Source organism: Nerophis ophidion, linkage group LG02 (genome assembly GCF_033978795.1).
Source record: "Nerophis ophidion isolate RoL-2023_Sa linkage group LG02, RoL_Noph_v1.0, whole genome shotgun sequence".
Classification (NCBI taxonomy): Eukaryota; Metazoa; Chordata; class Actinopteri; order Syngnathiformes; family Syngnathidae; genus Nerophis; species Nerophis ophidion.
The window spans coordinates 45638307-45651373 of NC_084612.1; the positions used below are offsets into that span (position 1 = coordinate 45638307).

General features: G+C 42.6%; 1 protein-coding gene across 1 annotated transcript; it reads right to left on the minus strand.

The window, feature by feature from the left end:
* Positions 1-6067: 6067 nt before the first annotated feature.
* On the minus strand, positions 6068-11103 carry LOC133541390 (uncharacterized). The gene is made up of 3 exons (XM_061884788.1): positions 7122-11103; positions 6765-6988; positions 6068-6665 (listed from the first exon to the last, which is right to left on the minus strand). The coding sequence occupies exons 1-3, from the start codon at positions 8139-8141 to the stop codon at positions 6155-6157; spliced, it is 1755 nt and encodes a 584-aa protein (XP_061740772.1). The 5' UTR covers positions 8142-11103; the 3' UTR covers positions 6068-6154.
* Between the last annotated feature and the right edge of the window lie 1964 nt (positions 11104-13067).

The window sequence follows — 13067 nt, forward strand, 5'->3', positions numbered from 1 at the left end:
TGTAGTCACGGATGATTCTTCCTAAACTCCTGTGGCACATCCGTTGTTGGTATCTTTAAGAGACTGTGTCGATTAAGCCTGAGAATCTGACCATTACGGGGTTACTGCTTGCCTAAGTAGGGAGTAGTTTAGCTGAAGTGTCATAGAAGGTTGTTGGTTGCATTTTTTGCTGTTGTAGTCCATTTTGAAGTGTACCATGTTTCTACTATTTTACTTTGATGTGTGGCAGTGTAGTACAGAGCTTCCATCAGTAGTTCTGCAGCTGATTGTCCGCATTAAAGAGGAGATGCACGATAGCGTAGAATAGCTAGCAATGGATCAGAACTATACTGTTTGATGCTTCCTTGAGAAATTACTTCAAAATGTCAACTACTTTTGCCACTTGTCCATTCAATAGCGCATAATAAGGACTTAATGTGACATGATGAAAGTAGTAATATTCTGTAAATCTTTGCCATTCCTTGCTACTAAAACATGGCCCGTTTGTCTGTGACTATAGGGATAGGAATGTCCTACCTGTCAAATATTGATTTGGTATACATTGAGATTAAAATAATTTAATAATGATTATAATTTATTCATTCCTGCCATTCATGAATCTAAATATTATACCAAAGATCATTTTAATGCTAGAATAGGTCTAGTGATGGACAGAGACCTGTCTATCGGTCATTTCAACAATAACAATATAAACTCCAATTTTGTAAAAGAAATAACTGAATACTGAAGTTGTCTTAGTACAAACCCCGCTTCCATATGAGTTGGGAAATTGTGTTAGATGTAAATATAAACGGAATACAATTATTTGCAAATCATTTTCAACCCATATTCAGTTGAATGCAATACAAAGACAAGATATTTAATGTTTTTTTGCAAATAATAATTAACTTAGAATTTCATGGCTGCAACACGTGCCAGAGTAGTTGGGAAAGGGCATGTTCACCACTGTGTTACATCACCTTTTCTTTTAACAACACTCAATAAACGTTCGGGAACTGAGGAAACTAATTGTTGAAGCTTTGAAAGTGAAATTCTTTCCCATTCTTGTTTTTTGTAGAGCTTCAGTCTTTCAACAGTCCGGGATCTCCGCTGTCGTATTTTATGCTTCATAATGCGTCACACATTTTCGACGGGAGACAGGTCTGGACTGCAGGCAGGCCAGGAAAGTACCCGCACTCTTTTTTTACGAAGCCACGCTATTGTAACACATGCTGAATGTGGCTTGGCATTGTCTTGCTGAAATAAGCAGGGGCATCCATGAAAAAGACGGTGCTTAGATGGCAGCATATGTTGTTCCAAAACCTGTATGTACCTTTCAGCATTAATGGTGCCTTCACAGATGTGTAAGTTAACCATGCCTTGGGCACTAATGCACCCCCATACCATCACACATGCTGGCTTTTGAACTTTGCGTCTTTAACAGTCTGGATGTTTTGCTTCCCATTTGGTCTGGATGACACGATGTCGAAAATTTCCAAAAACAATTTGAAATGTGGACTTGTCAGACCACAGAACACTTTTCCACTTTGCATCAGTCCATCTCAGATGATCTCGGGCCCAGTGAAGCCGGCCGCGTTTTTGCATGTTGTTGATAAATGGCTTTCGCTTTGCATAATAGAGCTTTAACTTGCACTTACAGATGCAGCGACGAACTGTATTTAGTGACAGTGGTTTTCTGAAGTGTTCCTGAGCCCATGTGGTGATATCTTTTAAAGATTGATGTCGGTTTTTGATACAGTGCCGTCTGAGGAATCGAAGGTCACTGTTATTCAATGTTGGTTTGCGGCCATGCCGCTTACGTGGAGTGATTTATCCAGATTCTCTGAACCTTTTGATGATATTATGGACCGTAGATGTTGAAATCCCTAAATTTTTTGTAATTGCACTTTGAGAAACGTTGTTCTTAAACTGTTTGACTATTTGCTCACACAGTTGTGGACAAAGGGGTGTACCTCGCCCCATCCTTTATACTACAAATCGCTGGTCAGGTAACATGTCAACTTAAGAGTAAAATCGGAACAGTCACCCAGCCGGTGTTCGTGGTGGACTCACTGGTCAGACCCCTACTGGGCCTGCCAACTATAGAGGCCCTGTAGCTGGTGGAGCGAGTAGATGAAGTAGAGGATCCAGAGGAAATATTTAAAAACTGTCAAACCGTGAACTTTGGGGTTTGGAATATTTTTCCGAGGCAAAGGAAAGGGGGCACGAGCAAGATGTGAGTGTAAGTACGTATTTATTTTTAATACTATAAAGAAAAAAGGGCAAACAAAAGGCGCGCAGAATGGCGGAAAACAAAACCTGCACTATGGCATGACTATAGACAAAAAAACAAAACTCAGCAACTGTGACATAAAAAACCCCAAAACTTACGTGGCATGAGCAGGAGGGAAACTATGGGCAGAGTGATTAGCAGGCATGGCATGGCATGAAGGGAGTAGGGGTAAAGTCGCCAGGCTGACTTCCAGGGAACTTCCGGTTTAAATAATAGACATGATAATTGCAAACAGGTGTGAGACATGAGGAAAGGGGCGTGACATGAGGACAAGGTGAAAACTAAGGAGTTGGCATGGTAACAAAGCAAACAAGGAAGTGCAGGACCAGGAACTGAGTGTCCAAAAAACAAAACCGAACATGACCAAAACAAAACATGATCCCATAGACGTGACAAAAACAGGTTTCCCACGGTGTTTGCTGGTCTGGGAAGGCTCGACGGGGACTACAGTATTCGATTGAAGGAGTATAGATATAATAGAATAGAATAGAAAGTACTTTATTTAACCTGGGGGAAATTCAGCACCACAATTCATTTACAATAGACAATATTAATAATAAATAATAATATACAACATATGCCAATTCCTCTGACAGAGAAAGTAAAGGAGGAGTTAGAGAGGATGGAATAGATGGGGTAATTTTGAGGGTGGAAAGGCCAACAGCATGGTGTGCAGGCATGGTGCCTGTAGTTAAACCTAATGGGAAAATCAGAATATGCGTGGATCAAAGCAGACTTAATGAGGCAGTATGTAGGGAGAGGCACATATTGCCCTCAGAGCAAAGGTATTCACCAAGCTGGATGCCCGGTCTGGTTTTTGGTAGATTCCCTTGGCAGAAGAAAGCAGAGAACTTACATTTGTAACCCCCTGTGGCCGCTTTTGTTTCAATGTCCTACCATTTGTAATTAGCTCAGGGCCAGAACACTTTCAACGCCGCATGTCGCAGCTCTTAGAAGGACTGACAGGGGTTGTTTGTCATGCTGACGACATATTGGTGTGTAGGGTGGCCCGCGAACAGCATGATGAGAGGCTGACAGTGGTGCTATCCAGACTTATGGATGCTGGTCTCACCCTAAATGCAAAATGTGCATTTGCACAGCCATAGTTAGTGTTTGTGGGACACAAAATCAGTTAATGAAATGCAAAACCTAAAGAAAAAGAACCCCAAGGAGTAGTGGGACTTTATAAATAAAGGACTAGGACGCGCTAAATCATCAACTGATGGAACAATCAAAATACAAGAAGTTGAAGAGGACAAAGCTGCAGAAGCCCTGAACAACTTCTTTGCGGAGTCGTGGACTAAAGCAACGCCCTATTGTGGACTAAAGCAACGCCCTATCGTGTATATCCCCTACCAAGAGCTACTCCAAGCGACATCTGTAGCATAGGTGGGATGAAGCTAGCCCTCATACGGCTGGACCCCCAGAAAGCAAGTGGGCCGGATGACATTCCCACCTGGCTGCTGAAAGAACCTGGAAGCAGTCATCACACATCTGGCCAACTGCTCTTTCCAACAGGGGTGTGTCCCCGATATACGGAAAGAGTCAAATGTCTGTCCCATACCCAAAGGCCAAGACCCTGGCTCAATCTCAGACTGGCGTCCCATCTCACTAACTTTTTGTGTGGGGAAAACAATAGAACGTTTTGTGTTGAAAAAGTTTATGCCAACCGTGCTTAACGTGTGTAAAAATCAATATGCATATCTGCCTAAGCACAGTACTACAACGACTCTAGTCAGGGCAATGCACACCTGGCTTACCGAAACCGACTCCAAACCAACGATGGTGAGAGTCCTGTTGGCAGATATGTCAAAAGCTTTTGATGTAATTGACCATGGGATCCTGATGCAAAACACTTTGGACTTAGAACTGTGCCCATATCTGACAGCCTGGCTCCATAGTTACATGTCAGGAAGGAGTCAGAGAGTGGTGGCAAATGGAGCTTATAGCCCCTGGATTGAAGTTACATCTGGGGTGCCACAAGGTGGTGTTGTCTCCCCATATGTCTTCCTCCTTTACATGGCCACCCGGGATGCTGTGTTTGAGGACACCCTTGATGTCGGATATGCAGACGACATCGGGTTATCGAGAGCGATCCCCATATCCAGCATCATGCCAGACACAACCATGTGCCAGGAGGCACAAAGACCGGACGAATGGGCAGCAAATAAGAAAATGATACTCAACGGGAAGAAGTCGGTAGAACTCCGGATATGTTTTGCCCGAAATCCACCACAACCTCCTGCACTGAGGTTGGGGGACAGGAGGTCCCCGTCGTGGAATCAACAAAGTACCTGGGTCACCTCGACCAAAACCTGACTGGAGATGTGCACATTGAGAAGGCAATAAAAAAACGCCTCCAAGCAGCTGCACTACCTCACAGTCATGGCGAGACATGGACTTCCTGCAGACGACCTTGTTACCATCTACACCACTCTCATCAGGCCGTGTCTGGAATATAGCTCAGTGCTCTTAGTGGGTTGCTCCAAAAAACAACAGGCAGAGCTAGAGCGAGTCCAGAAACGTGCCTGTAAAATCATTACGAGGAGAACTGGAAACATCTCACAACCCCTACCATCACTCCAGACCAGGAGAGAGAATGCTGCAGTGAAGCAGGTCAGGGATATGCATGATGAGCAACACCCTCTGCATGACCTGCTACCTCCGACACGAGGCAGCCGCACTACCAGGACATTGAGGAACTAACATAAGCTGGCTGAACCCGAGCCCAGACCAAAGACAAAGAGACTTAAAAACTCTACCCTGCACACTGAAATTAAGCTGTACGATGACACTATCTAATTAAATAAGTAATATAGCCATATACCAGAATGCTAACCGTTTCCATGCTGCTGCTGCCCTGAGGATGTTCAAAATGTTTAAAATACTGTCTGTTCTTTTAATTTTTTTTATTGTTGTTTGTTTGATATTTATTGTAAAGTTCAGCTGTTTTTTCAGTGGGGCCTTGGCTCCACTGCAAGCATGAACTAATAAAGTCAAGTCAAGTCAAGTCAAGTCAAATCAAGTCAAGGCATGTTCTGCAGGCACAGAGTCCAGAGGAGCTACAGAGTGACAATGGTTCACAGTTCTCATCAGCAGAGTTCACAGCCTTCGCCAGAGATTATGACTTTTCGCACGTGCCTAGCAACCCTTACTTCAGCCTGAGTAACGGAGAGGCGTAGAGGGCTGTCAATACGGTGAAACTGTTGTAACTTAAGAATAAGGAAAGACCCATACAGGGCAATGTTAGCATATAGAGTCACACCATTGCACCAAGAGAGCTCCTGATGGGAAGGCGTCTCCGCTTTCCGCTGCCACAAGCGCCATCCAACCTCAAACCACAGCGGCCCGGATCAAAGGACTTCAAGAAAAAGGACCATCAGCTGAAACGCACACAGGCTCAGAACTTTGACAGCAGACACCGGGCCACACAAAAGCCCGAGCTGAGGCCTGGACAGTCAGTATAGTAAGGGAAGCATCTGAAAATCTGGGAACTAAATCGTTACCAATAAATCTCTTCACCAATGGGTTTCTAAAGGTGTCTAATAACATGTCCTAAAAAGTTGAAATTCAACTTCTGGGGGAAACCTCATAAAAAACTGCACAAAGTCGGGGTACCGATAACCAATTTTTGAAAATTTGAAAATGCTTAATTCGGCCTTAAGTAACTTGTGAGAGGTCAAACTAGGGTTTTTTATGATCCTGAGTTCATTTATAGCATTTTTTTTTCACTACATTTATTCCTTAGTGGAAAAACTGCCACACCCTTTTTTGCATTTACATAAAGTTGCATTTATTACAATTTGTTTCACATTAGTCAGAGCAAACAGTGATCTCCCTTGTGGAATGCTTTATGAGTCAATGTCTGCCTCTGAGTATTCATCATAAAATGCCGTCATCATGAATAGCATTCTTGCAGGTAATGCCTTGATAGACTCCACAAGCTGAGATGCACTTGATGCTATTCTTTTTGTTGCTGCATCGCCGGCTGCTGCAATCTCCATGGCAATTCCAGCTTGTGAACTGGAGTAGCTCTTCAGGAGCCATGGGGTCTAGAGTTGGAACTGGCTCATAACCATGAACACCTATTGTCCATCCATACTTACTGGGGTCCAGAGACATGCTCTGTAGAAGGAGCCAGTCCCGAGTCTTTTGGTAGGCACGGAGTGAATGCTGTGCTGCTGCACCCTCTGTTGGAGGTAGCGTCTCCGGTTTGATCAGCCCAGCCGCTGCCTTACGTGAGAAGATGTTGTTTCGAACTTCACCCAGAGTACTACCTGGTCCATGGTAGATGTTGTGGAAGATCGCAGTACCAGCCTGAATCACTGCATCCTTGGTAGCGCGTATGTCCAGGAAGATGTCCATATGTTCATCTATGTCCCCTGCACAAAACCTACAAAAGAAAGCACACAAAGTTTCGTTTCATATCTTTCAATATACAAATATTTCCTTATGATATAATTATTATTATTAGTAGTATTATTATCATTACCTGTCAAACAGAGTGGTTTTCCCATGGCCAGCGATAGCAGAGACTGTATCACACCCAGTGAAGACGTGACAAAAGACCAGGTAGCGTCTCTGTTTTTCAGAGAGTGCTTCTCGAATCCTCCTGACATCATAAGAGCCCTTCAATGTCGTGAAGAAGAGTGGGTGTTTGGTGCTTGAGCTATGGTGTGCCAACATTACCAGCATATCTGCATCTTCTGCCCGGACCTGAAAATAGAATAATATATGCAATGCATGTTCAACTATGTGAAAATACATAAATAATGTCAACACTCTTACTTTTAAAGTAGTCATAGCTAATGAAAGTAGCACAGTATATGTACACATAAATGTTACTGACCTCAACAGAGCCATCTTTAGCAGCAGCCAATACCTCTCCCACAATGAAAGTGTCAGCATCATTGTCACTCCGCACCACGGTGATGCTAAGCTTCCGGAATGTTGAAGAGAGGAGGTGAATGAGCTCACTCTTATTATGGCTGTTGTCCAAGAACTTTTCTCTTGGTGTCCAGTGTATCAGATCCCCTCGAATCTGGAGATCACAGCATGCCTTCTTGGTTTGTCGAATGTGGTCATGATCTTTTGGTGATCTGTTATAGCCATCAAAGACCACAATGACCTTTTGACAGTTACGGCCAAGATGCTGCAGGTAGCTTAGGTCACTGTTGGCAATCTCCTTCCAAGTTTCGAACGGGTTGTTCTCCTCGAACCACTGGAGGGCAAGTTTAACTGCCTCTGCATCACGCTTCATCTGGGTTTTCCCAAGGTCTCGGTGGAGTGGAGCATGTTGGTTTACACCTTCCTCCATATGCTTGTTGATATTAGAGAAGTGGCTGAGGGTGAGCACCCAGCACTTGTGGCCAGCATCACTGCTTCCCATCCTCCCTCTGCTCAGTCCACCTTCTGATTTGGCCGCCTTCATTAACGTCTGCTCAATGCAGATGGCACACCAGGTGCCAGACCAATCGTGGCTGGAATACCAGACAACATGGTTCCCATGGACAGTGAAATGTTCGATGGCCTTTTTGTAACGAGGCAAAGTTTCCAGTTCCTTCATCAGTTGACAGTACATTCGTGCACCTTTGGCATACTGATGATGGCCTGCAGCTGCAAATATGTCCAGCATCCAGGTAGCAATGCAGGACAGGTGCCCATCGTGGTCTGCAAGCCGCTCAGTTCGGATGAACATCTTAATAGCATTAACCGTGTGGTGGTACTGCACCCAGCGTGCAGGTGTTCGTCCCCCTTTGGCGAGTCTTTTGAAGGTTTCTTGAAATCTCTGCTCAAACAGTACCACCACTGGATATGTGTGACTGGCTCCCATCTTCCCATCAGTTACCATCTCCATAAAAGTCCTCATTCCAACAAATTCTTAGTAGCCTAAATATATCTAAAATTCAAACAAATTACATAAAGAAGCACAACAACTGAATGAAATGACAGTGACAAACACTTTCGTAGTACAGGTGCAAAAAAATCACTAATCAATTTAACTGCAGGTGCAACAAAATGAGCAATCAACTACTGTGCCCTCAGAAACACATCAGTTTAGAAATCAAAGGGACACTCTTTCTTAGAAAAAAGCAGATTAAAACAGAATTGTTTTAGGGAATTTTCAATACTAGTAATGACAACATTTAGTTCTAACCTTATAATCAATGCAGTGAAGTGAAACATTTCAAATTGATAAAAAAAAAAAATTCAATAATATTTACGTAGCTGACATTAAAATCACTATATTGTGTCCACCCATGTTCAACAAAGAAAAGGGATGCAAATGGATCCAGCATGTTTGGTGCTAATGTTAAACTCATAATGTCCTCACATTGAAATGCCAATCAACTACAGCAACCATCACTAAACACTGACTTGGCCCATTCATAATGTCAAACATTTAAGAAAAAACTATTATCTTTTTTTAATTTTATTATTATTATTATTTTTTATATATACCCTGCATGGTATGTATGAGTAGGGGGCATTGTCGGGATGAACGATGATCTGGGAATGGCCACACCTCCTTAGGTGTGGCCATTTTTCCACCAAGGAGTGGTCTTGGTGAAGAATAAATACTTGCAATGAACTCAGAATATTGAAGAACCCCTAGTTTGACCCCTCACAAGTTACTTAAGGCCAAATTAAGCATTTTCGAATTTCTGAAAATCGGTTAATGGTACCCGACTTTGTGCAGTTTTTTACAAACTTTCCCCCAGGAGTTGAATTTCAACTTTTTAGGACATGTTACTAAACACCTTTATAAACAGATTGGTGAAGAGATTTCTTGGTAATGATTTAGTTCACAGATTGGCCAAATATCCCATAAGATGACCTTACTAGTATGGCTATCTCCCTCAAAACAAACAGCTACAGTGATCAGGAAGGCCGGCACGCCACGCTCCTGTATATGTGGTTGACACTGGAGCAGAGGAGGTGAAGAGAAACAGGGCTCACCTTCAGGTTCTCCCTGAGCTCCAGCTCCAGCCACAGTCGGCTCCACAAGAGCCTCCAAACCCATAAAAGGAACACATAACAGAGAAGGAAGCAACACCAGGTACAACAATCAGAGAGCAGGTAACCCAGTCACCGAGAGCAAAAGATGCTCCAAGACGGCAGGTAACCCCCCCCGGGTGGCTTAAAGACTATGTGTTGTGAAAAAACAGGGCATAAAAAAACGCACCTTGTGTAATCTTGAAGCCTAAAAGGCAATTACTAAATGCAAAGCATTTAGTTTGAAAGATTGTAAGTTTGCAACACTGTTGTGGTTGTTTGGTTTTTTTCTTTCTCAGGGAGAAATGAGGATGGTCAGGAGTTTGTCATGCAATTCTCATACTTAATGCCTTTATGGGGTGTTAGGTTGATTCATTAGAAATGGTGATGGTTATTCATAAATACATAGCAAAGATTGTTCATTCATTGTTGTACATTGGAGAAGGGGAGATATAGTGGATGTCCTTCATGGACATCCCTAGTTGTGTAAGTATGTCTGGAGCATGCCAGATGGTTCAGTAAAGTCTACACCAGTGGTTCTGAAATGGGGGTACGAGTACCCCTGGGGGTACTTGAAGGTATGCCAAGGGGTACGTGTAGGTTTTTTAAAAAATATTCTAAAAATAGTAGCAATTAAAAAATCCTTTACAAATATATTTATTGAATAATACTTCAACAAAATATGAATGTAAGTTCATAAACTGTGAAAAGAAATGCAACAATTCAATATTCAGTGTTGACAGCTGGATTTTTTTTGTGGACATGTTCCATAAATATTGATGTTAAATATTTCTTTTTTTGTGAAGAAATGTTTAGAATTAAGTTCATGAATCCAGATGGATCTCTATTACAATCCCCAAAGAGGGCACTTTAAGTTGATGATTACTTCTATGTGTAGAAATCTTTATTTATAATTCAACCACTTGTTTATTTTTCAACAAGTTTTTTGTTATTTTTATTATTTTTTTGTTATTTATCTTTTTTTCCAAATAGTTCAAGAAAGACCACTACAAGTGAGCAATATTTTGCACTGTTCTATCCCATCCATTTTCTACCGCTTATTCCCTTTTTGGGGTCGCGGGGGGCGCTGGCGCCTACCTCAGCTACAATCGGGCGGAAGGCGGGGTACACCCTGGACAAGTCGCCACCTCATCGCAGGGCCAACACAGATAGACAGACAACATTCACACTCACATTCACACACTAGGGCCAATTTAGTGTTGCCAATCAACCTATCCCCAGGTGCATGTCTTTGGAAGTGGGATGAAGCCGGAGTACCCGGAGGGAACCCACGCAGTCACGGGGAGAACATGCAAACTCCACACAGAAAGAACCCGAGCCTGGATTTGAACCCAGGACTGCAGGAACTTCGTATTGTGAGGCAGACGCACTAACCCCTCTGCCACCGTGAAGCCTATTTTGCATTGTTATACAATTTAATAAATCAGAAACTGATGACATAGTGCTGTATTTTACTTCTTTATCTCTTTTTTTCAACCAAAAATGCTTTGCTCTGATTAGGGGGTACTTTAATTAAAACAGTGTTCACAGGGGGTACATCACAAAGTGATTTGAAAGTGTACATTTTGGTATGTAAACTCCCTTTGCCTTTCCTTATACTCGCCACTAGTTGGCGCCTTGGAGCCACTGTGTGATTCTGCGTTGAAGTAAATAAACAACGATGGCCAGCGCTCCATCACTGGCTGTGCTTTTAACATACCGTTCTGATTAGTTGAGCTGTCCTTTACAATGAAACCATACTTATCAGTTTGTAAAACCCTGGGATGTTTATGAATTGTGCATACACATTGGCTGAGACATTTCTAAAAAGAACAAAACCACAGGTAAAATTATTAATGAATACCTGATATGTGCTTAAATGCATGCACAGTATAAGTACAAAATTGTGCATTACTACATACAGTTTGAAAATGAAGCCAATTGTCTTCGGCATTTTCACTCTTTAAAATAAGCTCTCCATACTCCTTGTTAGGCTTTTTATTTTAGTTTTTAATAAGGCGTTTTTAAAAACAATGTTCATCAAATGGCCCACCTGCCTCTGATTAGCAGAAAGAAACACTTTGCCTAATCTCCATCTCAGCAAATATATAAAATTTCTTACATGTACCATCATCATTAAAACAAGCATGGAAATAAACTAGACGCGTGAGTGAAAGAAGGTGAAGCACTTTTTGTATACATGTTTCAGCCGTTTAAAGTACTAGTAAATAATTAATTTTTGGTAGGTTCTGCTTCATCGCCACATCTCTGAGAAGCTATTTTCTCGGCTAATACATGTTTTGTATCAAAAGCCATTAAATTTGGACCGCTTGGATTTTGTGTGCACTCAAGCCCTGGTGTTCTGTAGTGATATCTCAAATGTCGAGAGAAATCATATGCATTTGTGGCAAGGGGGTGATATCTAATTCAATCAATCAATGTTTATTTATATAGCCCCAAATCACAAATGTCTCAAAGGACTGCACAAATCATTACGACTACAACATCCTCGGAAGAACCCACAAAAGGGCAAGGAAAACTCACACCCAGTGGGCAGGGAGAATTCACATTCAGTGGGACGCCAGCGACAATGCTGACTATGAGAAACCTTGGAGAGGACCTCAGATGTGGGCAACCCCCCCCCTCTAGGGGACCGAAAGCAATGGATGTCGAGCGGGTCTAACATGATACTGTGAAAGTTCAATCCATAGTGGCTCCAAGACAGCAGTGAGAGTCCCGTCCACAGGAAACCATCTCAAGCGGATCAGCAGCGTAGAGATGTCCCCAACCGATACAGGCGAGCGGTCCATCCTGGGTCCCGACGAGCGGTCCATCCTGGGTCTCGACTCTGGACAGTCAGTACTTCATCCATGGTCATCGGACCGGACCCCCTCCACAAGGGAGGGGGTGACATAGGAGAAAGAAAAGAAGCGGCAGATCAACTGGTCTAAAAAGGTCTATTTAAAGGCTAGAATATACAGATGAGTTTTAAGATGAGACTTAAATGCTTCTACTGAGGTAGCATCTCGAACTGTTACCGGGAGGGCATTCCAGAGTACTGGAGCCCGAACGGAAAACGCTCTATAGCCCGCAGACTTTTTTTGAGCTCTAGGAATCACTAATAAGCCGGAGTCTTTTGAACGCAGATTTCTTGCCGGGACATACGGTACAATACAATCGGCAAGATAGGCTGGAGCTAGACCGTGTAGTATTTTATACGTAAGTAGTAAAACCTTAAAGTCACATCTTAAGTGCACAGGAAGCCAGTGCAGGTGAGCCAGTACAGGCGTAATATGATCAAACTTTCTTGTTCTTGTCAAAAGTCTAGCAGCCGCATTTTGTACCAACTGTAATCTTTTAATGCTAGACATTGGGAGACCCGAAAATAATACGTTACAGTAATCGAGACGAGACGTAACAAACGCATGGATAATGATCTCGGCGTCTTTAGTGGACAAAATGGAGCGAATTTTAGCGATATTACGGAGATGAAAGAAGGCCGTTTTAGTAACGCTTTTAATGTGTGACTCAAAGGAGAGAGTTGGGTCGAAGATAATACCCAGATTTTTTACAGAGTCACCTTGTTTTATTATTTGGTTGTCAAATGTTAAAGTTGTATTATTAAATAGAGGTCGGTGTCTAGCAGGACCGATAATCAGCATTTCCGTTTTTTTGGCATTAAGTTGCAAAAAGTTAGCGGACATCCATTGTTTAATTTCATTAAGACACGCTTCCAACTGACTACAGTCCGGCGTGTTGGTCAGCTTTAGGGGCATGTAAAGTTGGGTGTCATCAGCAT